The following is a 13,453-nucleotide window of genomic DNA, read 5'->3' on the forward strand; positions in this document are numbered from 1 at the left end:
TTCCCTCGACCCCCTCCTCCTTCGCCCGCCGCCCCCGTCCGGCCAGCCACCCACTCGACGGTCCTCGCCGCGTCGTCCTCCTCCACCTTCGACGCCGCGCCGCGCGCCACCCGCCGCTATGCCGCCGTTGCCGCCGTCGTCGCTCCTTCTCGCTCCCTTATTCCGCAGCTTCTCACGGTGGCCAACGTCCTTCTCTCGCCCGTTGCCTTCCTTTCGTTCTCTCCGGCACCGAGAGAGAGGCGGCCATGACACGTGTCAATCTACCGCAGACGCCCGATCGATACCGACGGACCTCGGCGTCTCTTTCTCTTACTCTCACTCTCCCTCTCTCTTTCTCTCTTTCTCTTTCTCGGCGCTCCTCCACCTCTTCCTTCGCCCTACTGCCGACAACTGCCACCCCCCCGTCACCCTCCTTAACTTCCCTTCCCTCCCCCCTTTATCACTTCCCCGGTAGCCGCCGCGCACTCTGCAACGAACCTTCTACGAATGCTGGCGCTGTATGCTAGGCTAGCACTCAACGTCTGACCTGCTGTCTCCATCGGGATGTTCTCTATCCGGACGCCGAAGGAGCTTCAAATTCAGTCTAAATGTTTTCGAGTTTGACCAAACGGGTCTTGGTTGTCTAAATGTACGTCGCTTGGTATCCAAATGGGACGATGTATTTCGCTAGCTTGAGGGTGGAAAGAGATCTTCTCTTTCCGAGGGTGGAAAGAGATCTTCTCTTTACGCGGAGGCATTCGCCCCTTTAAGGATATCATTTAAAGATGTTCGATTCGAGGGACGTTCGGCAGCGGCCGTTGCCGAACGTCCCTCGAATCGAAGGCAAGGAATGCGACTTTCTCTGACAGATTTAATACGGTTACCCCGAAGGACACCAGATTCTAAGTTAAAAGGATGTTAGGCGGTCAGTAACTTTGCGGAACAAACTTCTTGCGTGGCCAGAACTTTCTCGTAAAGTGCACGATTATTCATAACGGCTGAAAGAAAAGAGTCACACGAAACAAGTGTTCTGCATTCTCATTGAGAGTAAGGTAGTTTCCATAGAGAGAATTCCATAGAAAGTTGTCATTTCATTAGATGTCAATTAAATAATATAAGACAATGAAGAAAAAAATCAAATAAACACTTTATGTGATACGTTATTATAAACCTGGAAGATAAAGTTATCGTAAATGCGTGAATTTCGATAACTAGTGATAAAAAATTTTTTGCAAAATATAAAAAGTAAATTTTCATAAATGTAATTTATAATCTTTTTCTTAATATGTTATGTGTATTATGTACGTTCAATATCATAATTTTATTATACATAGAGGTATATAATTAATTCTTTAGTCTCTGAAAGTGGAATTTGAAAAATATATTATATTTAAAATATTTTTATATAATAAAAATATTTTTTACTATATTTCTTGACTATGCAGATTAGATATTTTTTTCATAATTATTATCTCAAGATAATAACATTGCACCAAGTTTTATAGATGTGCATAAAATAAAAATAAATATATATAAAAATATAATGAAATAAATATAATAGCTATAGTTTTAATGGCTCTAGTGACTGCAATCAATGACATCGATTGAGTCATAAAACATTTATTTTACACCTAACGAACGCGAATGCTTATTTATAGTGGCATAGAAAGAAACAGACTATTTTAACTATGTTATAAAAAAGAGAAAAAGAGAGAGAAAAAGAGAGAGAAAAAATCTTTGTTTAATTTTAAAAAATATTGATTTGTGTGTGTGTGTGTATGTGTGTGTGTGTGTGTGTGTGTGTGTGCGCGCGCGCGCGCGCGCGTGTGTGTGTGTGTACATATACATATATATATGTGTATAAAATATAATTTAACTGCAAAAAATGTTTTTTTATAAATTTAAGAAAATTATTTAAAAAAATAGAAGAGTTCTTTAAATCCTAAGTATTCAACATTAAAATAAATTTTACGGCGTAAATTGCAAGAAACTATTAGAATTAAAAAAAAAATAAAATAATAATTAAATATACTTCAGTGTTTCTTTCATTGCATAAATTAATTCTTTTATCTCACTTAAATTGCCTTTAGTATCACAAGCGGTGTAAAAATTAAGTAGTATAAAATTAATTTTTCTTTGATACCGAAGTGTTCCTTATACAAGTAGAAGGATTAATTGCGTTAAGAGAATGTCGACGTGCATGAACGAATTACAGTGCGATAACGTTCCTTACAAAAGTGGAGAGATAAATTAACGTCTTCCATCCACACCAACAGTTCGCTTGCGTTTCTGGTACTTTACACTCGCCAAGTTCACAATATTATCGCTCGTACCACTATGAAAAATTGTACCATGTCGCATGTACGAGCTCGGATAGAGTCCGCATTGCAACCGTAACTTTTTAACGCAGACAAAAGTATGCCAGCGCTTAAACCAAGACGTAATAAAACATAAAAATAAAATCTATAAAATCATAATTAATTATAAGAATTTAATTTCCCCACAATTAATGCTGTTGATGTTTACAATTTATCTTGAATGTATCATTGATTGTAAATAGATGTTGTTAGAAAATGTTAAATGAAAAACTGCATGGATTTAAATATTTTTGAGAGAGATAAATGCGTATTAAAAAATTCTTATGAAATTTATATTTCTCAAAAGTAAAATTTCTTCTTTCTTAGAAATCTTATAAAAATAAAGTTAAAATTAATTAAGTAGCAATTTATCTTGCTTTATACAAATTTATAATATTTTAAATAAATGTGTAATAATACTATTTAAATTATTTCTTCCAAAAAATGAAAATGTTATTTTTTTATTTATTTTTTTACTTATTAATATATGCACACACGGAAAGAACAATTTTGTTGGACTATCAAAATTCGCATGTAAGGCATTTAAATAATAATAATATTGCAAAAATTTTTCATCTTCTAGTAAAAGTATATTTGAATGTCCTACGTAATAATTTTGAAAATCCAATAAAATGATTTTCAAAATTATATCAGGCCAAATTTTTAGATTTATCAGAAAAAGTGTCCTTTCTGTATATAATTTGTTACATGTAATTATTTCTAACTATTCAATATTCAATATTTAAAACCAATTGATTCGAAATATCAATCTTCAACTTTTATAAATCGAGACATTAACCCTCCCCCCCCCTTCATTTCTATCAATATAAATTAATTTCAATTTCAATTAAATTTCATCTTTTATTTTTATATAATTCTAGAAGAAGATAAAGATAAATTGAACAGAGATCAAAATTAATTTATGTTGATGGAAGTGGGGACTAAGTGTTTCATACTAAACTTTACGATTTATCATTTCTTCTACATGATATCAGTAGAAAATATCATCAAGATGAATATTAATTTCTAATTACACTTCCAATCCATAATTATGGATATAATTCATTCGATTTTCGAATCATCCATGTTATCGTCAAAAAGTCACGCGATAGACAAACTCTATCAGTGATCTAAAAAAAAGTGAGCCGTAACGAATGGACCGTGGGGGTTCATCTGCGACTTCTCCACGTCGAAATATCACGGCAATTATTTTCAAACAGGCCGCCTCCGGTCGGTCAATCTTCTCATCCGGTACTCGTAGGTATTCTAATCGTCGACTCGATCGCTCGCTCGAGCTATTTTTGAGACTACGCGAAGGTTACTTTGTTGGAAATGCGACCTCCCATTCCGTCGCATCTCGCTCCTGCCCCCCTTTCGCTCGAATTCAACGAACCTTTCTATTCTACCTCGCCCTTCTCGCTTACCGACTTTCCTTTCGACGCTCGAGAACCGAGTGCGGGATAATTCATGGAGGTCTCGGGGAAAAGGAAAAATTTGGTAGAATAGGGAAGAAGATGGAGAGAAAGAAAAGAGAGAGATATCGTGACGTTTTCTTCACACGGCGCACCGTACAGAAGAAGTCCTTGTCCTTTGCTCCCTTGCCCAATTTGCGCACGGATCCGAAAATTGCTTCTCCTGCTGAGTGATGCATTTCTAACAACTTCATGATTTCCCTATCATCTACGTCTCCCGCTGCATTTGGAGATAACAGGAAAAAAATATGCTCCACGAATTCTTCTGATAGGATCAAGAAAAATAAGAAGATAAAAATTAGCGAGGGAAAACAGTATATGTGAGACGCGATAAAAAAATAAATATAAACGCTGTAATTCTCGCGCAGATGCAATTCGATTCGGCAACAAACGGCGGCGTATTTAACGGCGGCAATCGACGTCTGTAAACTATTTCGTATATGCGATTTTTTTCCAGCCGAATTTATGGCCGCGAGAAGCGAAATGTCGATAGTAGATCTATTTTCAAGCGTGCCGTGCGTCGTGTGATATTATCCGCGATCACGCATATACCACGCATACAAACGTAATCGCCCACGCAAACGTCAGTTCGTTATTCGTTGGGCGATTCTTATTGCGCCACTGTGTTAAAATTTTTCAAACATATCAACGAGGAATTTGTCGGACGTGCCGAATGCAAAATTCCATAGCGTAAATATTCATTAGCATAAATATCGCGATAAGCGATGCAGAATCTTTGCTCTATCTACATATGTGTATTTAACTTTATTCTTATAACATAACTTTACTCTTTAATTTTATTATTAAATATATTACTTCTATTATCAACAAAATAAATCATAAAAATTTTCATTCTAAAAAAAATATAAAATAAAAAAATATATATATTAAATTAAATAAACACTTTCCTCGAAATACTTTTATGCATTTATATCTCTGAAAATATTTCTAATATAGCGTAAACTTTCGGACGAAACTGTAAATACATTCGACGATCCGCGCAAGTCTCCAGTGAGGAATTAGCAAGAGCGCAAAATTGAACGGTTGACAGAGTAAGTCTCGTCAGTAGGTACATAGTAAAACCGAATGTTACTTCGTCCTATGCTATTGTCAACCAACGTCACATCGGGATTATCGATATCCCCTATCGCTATCTGACAGATTGACGGCTTGGACTGACAGCTAACACACGTTCGCACGTTTACGCGGATTTCAACGCGCGCGGGGATCGAGGTCTAGGAGGGATTGTCGCGGTATTGTAAGATCGACGCTGCCATCGCAGATACAGCAAATAGCTCCGAGAGGAGACTTTATTTTACGAGGTGCACTTATATTTTGGTCCCACGGGGAGCTAGATGTACCGGCAAGCAAACCCCACGTACATACGCGCATACACACGTGAATCTACGCGCGATGGACTTGTGCACTGACCCACATTGTCGTTGCATAACGGGCTGCCTTTCGAAATATTCGCAAGTTTAGTGCCTCCGGGTGCGTCCACCGACGTCGGCAGCGCTCGTAAAAGGAACCCCCGCAGTCAACAGTAGGAGACACATCTAGCGTATTGCACAAGCATACGAAACCGTTTTTCGGTCATTCGTCACGTATAATTGTCAAAAAAGTTCATCTTTTCATTAATTATTCGACAAATATTTTATATATATATGTGTGTGTGTGTGTGTGCGCGCGCGCGCACACACACACGTATATAATAAGATGTTTTATATATATATATGCAAGAAAATTATTTACGTTATCTGGAAAAAATACATCTCTTAGATATGAAAATTAGATCGAAATATTGGGAACGGCGTTACATGGAAAGAATAGTTTTGTTGAAAGATCTAAAAATTGGCTAGATACAGCTCTAAAAATAATTTTGTTCAAATTGGAAATATAAAGACTAGAATAAAATAATTATAATATTATCATCATATTTAAATGTTCCAATTTCGATTCCAACAAAATTATTTTTCAAATCTATATCTTGCCAAATTTTTAAATACTTCAGCAAAACTATTCTTTCTGTGTATTTTTGTTCAATTTTATGTTTCTCACAAATTATATATATCCGTTCGTAAAGATTCTATACGCGCCGAGTTTTTGGCATTAATGATTAATTCTGTTTTTAAGAGCAGTAATATTTTAAGAGAAACGAAACGCATAATCGCGACATTAGCTGTTTTCCTTGGGGAACGCGGCCATATCGTTTTCCGCGATCCGTACTGACCGTGTACAATGCTCTGAGAGTTGCACTGGTTGGATAAAGTTTACCGTTGGTAAGACGTCGGAAGAAATATTAGCCTGGACGAAACCTTTCGCACAGAGAAAAGTTATCGTAAAGTTATGAGAGCCGTCAAACATACAAGTTAATGATTTATTGAGGAATTTATTTCATGAATCTAAGGTGACTGCGAGGTACGTACTTTCTTCGGCAAGTGGACGTTGTTGTCGGCACACTCGGCTAGCCTTTCACCTCTTTGAGCCAAATATCGCGAATGCGATATCGCGAATGAATCTTACATCACATCGCAACGTTCAGATAAGAACAGAAATTCACGTATGCTCACGATATTTTTACTATAAGTCTTAGAAAACTGAGTATCTTTGTTATTAAAAAATCAAATGTAAAAGAACATGCTTGTTTTAAATTTTAAACACTGAATAATATTAATAATTTTTTTATATATTATTTAGAAAATAATAATATAAACAAATAATTATAAGTATCGTTTTTTTTTTACAATCACATTAGTTTTTCATAATCACATATATTGTTTTATAAAAATTGTATTAAAATTGAATTTTAAGTAGTGAAATATTTTTAAAAGTATACTCAACAATAATATATTTGTAACAATCAAATTTGCTTAATTATTAGTCAATATATTGATCGTTTCATTAAAAAATAAATTCTCGCGAGCATATAAACGAAAATTTATATTTGGTCAATATACTATATCTTTGTATTTATTATTTCTGACTATTTTTCCGCAAATTTCAGTATAGTTGATTCATTTTGTAATTAAATTCGATATATATTTTAAACCAATGTCGAATTGTATAATATGCATATAAAATATAATCTCTTCGACTTTTCCGTGAAATGTTCCGTCATTGTTGCCATAATAAATAGTCCTTATAATATCCTATTTGTTGCAAGAGATATAAACTTTTTTTATTTATAAAAAAAAGGTTTAGTAATTGACATGTATCATTAGAAAATAAATCTGATATAAATTAAAAGTTATATAAAGTTACATAAATAAAAATTCAAGTCCGAAATATCCTATATAAAAAATATTTCTTCGTTCAAATCTCATTTTTAATTATTTCCAAATTTAGATAAAAATTTTTGAAAATCAAGTAATCTTATTTTAAAACCAACACATTTAAAATTTAAAAACAATCATTACAATCATTAGAAATAAAGAAAATTAATTAATACTTATACTTAATAAGTAATCTGTAAATTAATTCATTATATTTTATTATAAAATATTTTTTTATTTACAAAAGATAGTGTGAGTCAATAAAAAATATAATTTTGTGAGTCAATAAAAAATATAATTTTTAAATATACTACGAGTTAGCTTCAATTTTTTTTAGGAAATCAAGAATCAAATTATATGATACAATTTATATGTAATCATAATACTTATAATAAAATAATAGTTATGATAGTTGAGATAAGATTAAAGATATAAAGATATAATATGTCTGAAAATTATCGATATATTTCCATTACAAACAACATGTGTCTATATTACATCGTCCTCATCATCAAGATCTATTCCGAAAAAGAGCTAGTATTGCATTGCGGCAAAATACTCTCTCTTGGAACACTTCGGTCTCCGTGAAAATGAGAGCCAGGTGCCAGAATCGTAAACCAAGGTCTGCATGCGCGCTAACGAAAAGCTCATAAGTACGGCTACACTTTCTTGCTTGTGAATCCAGCAGGAAGTGTGCTAGGAAACAAAAAAGAGAGAAAAGGGCAAAGAAAAAAAAAAGGGAAAAAAAATAAAATCCTTGGCTAGTCTCGTTAATATCCAATCCACGGGGCGAATTCAGCGGAACGACAGACGACCGCCGGTAAATTGGGCGTCGGTGCACTTTTAATTGACAAAAATATTTAACGGTAATGAACGCGCGCCGAATGGAAGGAACGAAGGATAAGCTGGGAGCGTATGCCGACGGTAGCAGTAGTGGCGTCAACGACGATGACGACGACGACGACGACGACGACGACGACGACGACGACGACGACGACGACGACGACGACGACGACGACGACGACGACAACGACGACAACAGGAGAGAAACAGCACAGCGCCAGGACCACGACTAGATAGAGATGCGACGGCAAGAGCATAAACATCCTTGGCCCTCAGTGGCGGCAGTGGCGGTGGCGGCAGCGGGGGTGCAGCGCGCACGTTCCGCACTGTGGGCGTCGCCGTTCGATTCCTACCACGACGGCAAGGGTGTTCTATGACGCTATAGATCATGCGGGCTCCGCCTGGTAGGCGGAGACTGCCCGCCAGTTGGTACGGTTCATCTCGCAACACCGCCAGTGTTGCCAGCGCCTCCACCGATGCCCGCCAAAACGAGCTCTCAAACTGAGAGAGTACGGATCATCGGGTTCTTTAAAAATAATATTTTCGAGGAATCTTTTCGGAACTAAAGGGGCTTCAGGAAGACTTGGAGAGAGCAACAAATTATTAAGTGAAGAGTGTGATGAGAGGAAAGAAAGTAAATGTTCAATGAAGAACGAAGATTTTCAAGAAATTGCTCATTAAAACATGTTTTTCGTAAAAAGATGTTGAAGATTATTCAATATTATTATTGCTTTACATGATTCATATTGTGATAAATGATTTATCGATAATAATTTATCGATAATGTAATCAAATACTATATGTTATTTAATTTGCTTGATCAAAATTATAAATATAAAACTTTTGTAAGTTGTATCAAATATAATACTATACCTGAAAATATCAATTCCTGGCATAAAAAAAATCGTGAAAACTTAAGGATGATTCATCATAAATCATATATATATCAAAAGATAATGTACCATATCAATGTATCAGACATATTGTTTTTCATCATATTTGAGATAATATGAAAAAATAGTGCAATTATTGAATAGTTTACATTGTATATTTGTTAAGTCTTCGTTAATTTTTTATGTGTTAAGCAAATATGATTTTGCTCAACATATTAAAAAAATGTTTAATGCATATATTAATATAGATAGATATAATTTAATAAAAATAAGAAAAGAATTTTTAATATTAAAACTGATAATAAAAATAATGTAATAAGTTTTAATTTAATAATATTTTTCAATAGCTCACATACAGTAGAAGAAATAATTTTATATTATCTAATTTTTTATTAAACAATCATCTAATTTTTAATTTCTTATTTAAATTGGCATATTTTTTTGTATACCACAAATATATTTATTGATCCTATTATATGATGAAATGTGCATCATAATACTTATGTTGCTGCTAATTTGTCGAGAAAAGAATATTAAGCATGTACAAATCTTCAATACAACAAATTTTATAGTTTTGTAAAGCTACTGTGCATTTTGAGGTTAGATTTCGAATTATTCAGTAATATGCTCGATAACCTTACATCCCAATCTATCCCACGAATTGCACTCTTAGTTCTCTAACAAAAGATGCCGATCGAGTACTCACCTCGATCAGCAGTAGCCTCCTACACGGTTTTCCTTGCGAAAACCTCGAGAAACTCCTAGGTGTGGCTCCGTGTCGCCGTAGTGCCGTGGTTTGTTGTGCAGCAGCGCCCCTAGCGGTTGCAATCAGAACGACCACAGCTAAGCGTCGTTCTCCCCTCCCCCCTCGTGCGCCACCCTTGCGTGCCAACATAGTCGAGGACCCCGCCTCCTTTTCCGACCTCCCCTGTGCGCGCAAGTGTGCCCATAGTCCCATACGTTTATCGGCCGGGTCCTCTCGATCTAGTATATATATATATATATATATATATATATGTGTGTGTGTGTGTGTGTGTGTGTGTGTGTGTGTGTGTGTGTGTGTGTGTGTGTGTGTGTGTGTGTGTGTGTGTGTGTGTGTATAGATTCCTTTTTTTCATTCAGTATCTCGCACAGTTCGGTTCGAAAATCTTGCGAGCTGCGTGGCGAACCTGAAAAAGCGGGAACGAGGAAAATCGCGACATTGGCCGCGCGACAAGAGACGCGTGGGTGCCACGTTGCAGCGGGCAGCACATCCGTCAGCGTCTGGTGCATTCGCAGACGAGAGTGGCTGGCTTTTGCGCCGTCGCTGGCGCGGCGAAGCCCTTCGCGTTGCGTTGCGTCGCGTCGCGACGCGAGTGTATGGGTAAACCGAGAGAACGCGACAGAGGACAAGACGCACGCCTCCTTCTCCTCTTTTTCCTCCTCTCCAACGGTTTCGCTCATTCACTCGATGCACTTCGCTTGGCGGATGTCCCTTCGTCGATCCCTTTCCGCGTCCCTTCCCCGCCTCCTCGCGTCCTCACGTCGGCCGCCTCGTTCGCGGGCCGCGGACGCGATCGCGGAGGAGAAAAAGAACGAGGGCGACGGAAAGCGGGAAGGAGAGATCGAGCGGACGCGAGTGAGACTGGCAAGGAAGAGCGGGCGAGCGAGGAAACGAGAACAGGCGCGTTGGAGGAGGGAAAGAGGACTACTACTACTCCTGGGGTCCCCCCCACCACACGGCCTGCCGCCGCGACGCCAGTCCGTAGTCAGTCAGCGCTGGACCGCCGCCCGCTCGATTTCGTGATCCACGAACGACGGTAGCCATCACCTTCTCCACCTCCTCCCGCTTCTTTTCCGGATCTCTCTCTCTCTCTCTCCCTCTCTCTCTCTCTTCTTTCCTCTCTCTCTCTCTCTCTTTCTCTCTCTCTCTATCTATCTATCTATCTATCTCTATCTTTCTCTCCCGCGCATATCTTTCTTCTCTTTTCATTCGTCCGTTCTCCGCTGCCACGTTTTTTATCCTTTTTATCCATCACACGTGTTCTCTCTCACTTGTTTCATAGTTATTTGTCCGATTATATATGTACATCTCTCTTTATCTTTCTCTGTTTTTCATTTTAAGATCTTTCGATATTTACATACGTCCATACGTACACACACGGAACGCCGTGCGTGCGCCGCGAGTGAATGCGACACGTCGTCGCGAATCACGCATTGTGGAGAGATCATCGCGTGATTATCGAGATTCCCCCTTCCCCTCCTTTTGATCTATCCGCGATAGCTCTTGGCGCGATGTTCCCGATAGCGGTCGTCGAAGACGAGAGTATTGCGTACTTGGTGTGAATACGACGACCGATCGGGAAGGTGACGAGTGAGACTGATGATTGCTTGCAGAGAAAAGTGGTGAACCATCAGAGTTGGTGCACAACGGAGTAAATCGATCCAGTCCATTACGAGATCGAGAAATTACCCGCAATTTAGTGCGACAATATCGACGAAGAATGTAGTGACGATAATCCGGAAGTATTAATCAATATATCAATATATCAATATAACCATCGCTACATCGGCACAAAGTCATCAATATTGATTACTCCGAAATGGCGACACGGATATGCGGGATGAGTTTGCAGGAGTGAGAGAAAGAGAGATCCTTGGAACTTGGCGCTCCGTGATTTGACAGGTGCATCGTTGTTTCGCCTCATGCTCGGTTTCGTGTGAACATAGCCATAGATACGGTGCACAGGTGTCGCGAATCCCCCGTAAAATGATGACGATCGTGAGGATCGCGTCATCGACGACGAGCGGGTCGTCGGCGATCACGATGAGGTAGTGGTCGTCGGGACACGTGCCGGTTGGATAACCGCAAGTGTGTAAACGGAAGACGAGGCAAGACTTATCCCGAGGGAAGAGATACTTCAAGGATACTTTCTCTCGGTGTTTTTGACCGCTTGACTTTTTTGGGGACCAACCGATTGCAGTCGAAGGCGAAGAGAACTGGAGGCGACACGGATAATCGAGCACTTCCGAAGGACGCAGATGCCCCGAAGGAAACAGCACGCCCCGCAACGCATGAAATGTGAGTCAAGACAGAGTCAACGTGAGTCTTGATTTGACAGCGATGGTGGAGCGAGTAAGAAATTTGCCGATCGAGACGATGGGAAAGCGAGGAAAAAGAACGCAAAATGCAAACCTTTTCCTCCGAAATTTTTTCATTTCGATTTCAATGAGAAATAATAATTACAATATTAATAATTGTCACTGACTTTTGCAAATTGAGAAATTTGTTAATTATTTGAATTTTTATCTGAACTCGATTTCCGTCAAATTTTTCTCGCGCAGAAAAGATGCACGGAGCAATGCACGTGTGAACGAAGTTCGATCGAGAAGCCGGCGTTCCACCGTCGCTGATTCGTCGAGCGAACTCGCAGAGCCACGTGGAATACCACGTGGAATGCGACGAGATTTCGGGAATAATCGCAGAGAATTCCAGGCGCGGGATTATCCGCATTTATTTTCTCCCGACGTGATTAATTATTTTCTTCATGACATGCTTATATATATATATATATATATATATATATATATATATATAAAATGTGTGTATGTGTGTGTGTTTTGTGTGTGTGTGTGTGTGGTGTGTGTGTGATGTGTGTGTGTGTGTGTGTGTGTGTGTGTGTGTGTGTGTGTGTGTGTGTGTGTGTGTGTGTGTATGTATACGAGAATGTGTACGAAAATTCAAGCAATGTGAGACGGCAAGCACGATTGAACTGTTGTCCGATGACCGTCATCGAGCATCGATCGCCGTCACGCTGGGATAAAATTCTCGACATGCATAGCCAGCGATTTACTGCATTTCTGCAGCGCGTGTTTATGGATTAATTAAAACGAAGAAAACGTCTAGACGATCGTAAGAGAGCTTCCATAAAGTCGTAGAATGTCTTTTACTGCCAGTTTAGCGTTCACGCGTACCTCACTGCCGGAGTTCCTAAGTTACACCGCTGTCGTGTACGGTGGATATTATCGCGCAGGAAACTTTTAACGCGAGGATTAAAGAAATAGAAAATACCTGTTTCGTTGAACCAAAGCGATTTCGCATGCTGTTGCATGCTCGAAGAGCACACAAAGAGCTTTGGCACTTTGGCTAAGCGACAGCAAGATTTACCTCTTTTTCCTTTTCTTTTTATATAAAATTTACCTGAATTTTCTCATAAAAAATTGACCTTACCAGCGATAAATTAAAAAGCATTATTTTTTATTGTTGTAAACAGACGTATAGTGTCAATTGAGAGTATTTTAATGTATAGGAGGTAAAACGCCACATTTAAAATATGAGAGCAAATTTTTTAAGATATTTTTTTTAAATAAATATTATCGGCAAATTAACGATTAACGATTGATTGGGTAACAATCTACAATGAATTTATTACGAAAATTTGTGCTACGAATTTTATAAACAACATGCAAGATATATAATTTAAAAAAAAATAAATATATCGATTACGTACAATCCTTGACAATTGCTATAATTGCATTATTTTATTATATTAGATATATATATTTCTCACAGATAAATTCATATTGAGAAAGAAAGTTCAAGTATTTTGTATTTTCAAGAAAAATGTATTTAAATTATAATTTGTCTTATATATTAA

The 13,453-nt window shown here is 37.9% G+C and overlaps 2 protein-coding genes across 4 annotated transcripts in view; one reads left to right on the forward strand and one right to left on the reverse strand.

Moving 5' to 3' along the window:
- The window catches only part of LOC105423712 (uncharacterized), a 50,495-nt gene extending 40,165 nt beyond the window's left edge, over positions 1-10,330 (reverse strand). Inside the window, exons 1-2 of the mRNA XM_089082710.1 lie at positions 9,986-10,330; positions 9,523-9,800 (exon numbers count right to left, since the gene is read on the reverse strand). The gene's annotated coding sequence lies outside the window, so the exon portion shown is untranslated. The remainder of the gene's footprint in view (positions 1-9,522; positions 9,801-9,985) is intronic.
- A 167-nt stretch (positions 10,331-10,497) lies between these two features.
- Positions 10,498-13,453, forward strand: part of tio (zinc finger domain-containing protein tiptop) — a 152,702-nt gene continuing 149,746 nt past the window's right edge. For 2 of the 3 annotated variants that reach the window (XM_089082705.1, XM_089082708.1), the window contains exons 1-2: positions 10,498-10,615; positions 11,193-11,877. Coding sequence is in view for 1 of the 3 variants with exons in the window: in XM_089082708.1 (XP_088938834.1) it covers positions 11,838-11,877 (40 nt within the window). In the remaining 2 variants the exon portion in view is untranslated. Of the gene's footprint in view, positions 10,616-10,676; positions 11,878-13,453 lie in introns of those variants that run through there. The other variant, XM_089082706.1, reaches the window with a different exon arrangement.

Source organism: Pogonomyrmex barbatus, unplaced genomic scaffold, assembly GCF_055798465.1.
Source record: "Pogonomyrmex barbatus isolate J1 unplaced genomic scaffold, ASM5579846v1 scaffold6, whole genome shotgun sequence".
In the NCBI taxonomy this organism is placed as follows: Eukaryota; Metazoa; Arthropoda; class Insecta; order Hymenoptera; family Formicidae; genus Pogonomyrmex; species Pogonomyrmex barbatus.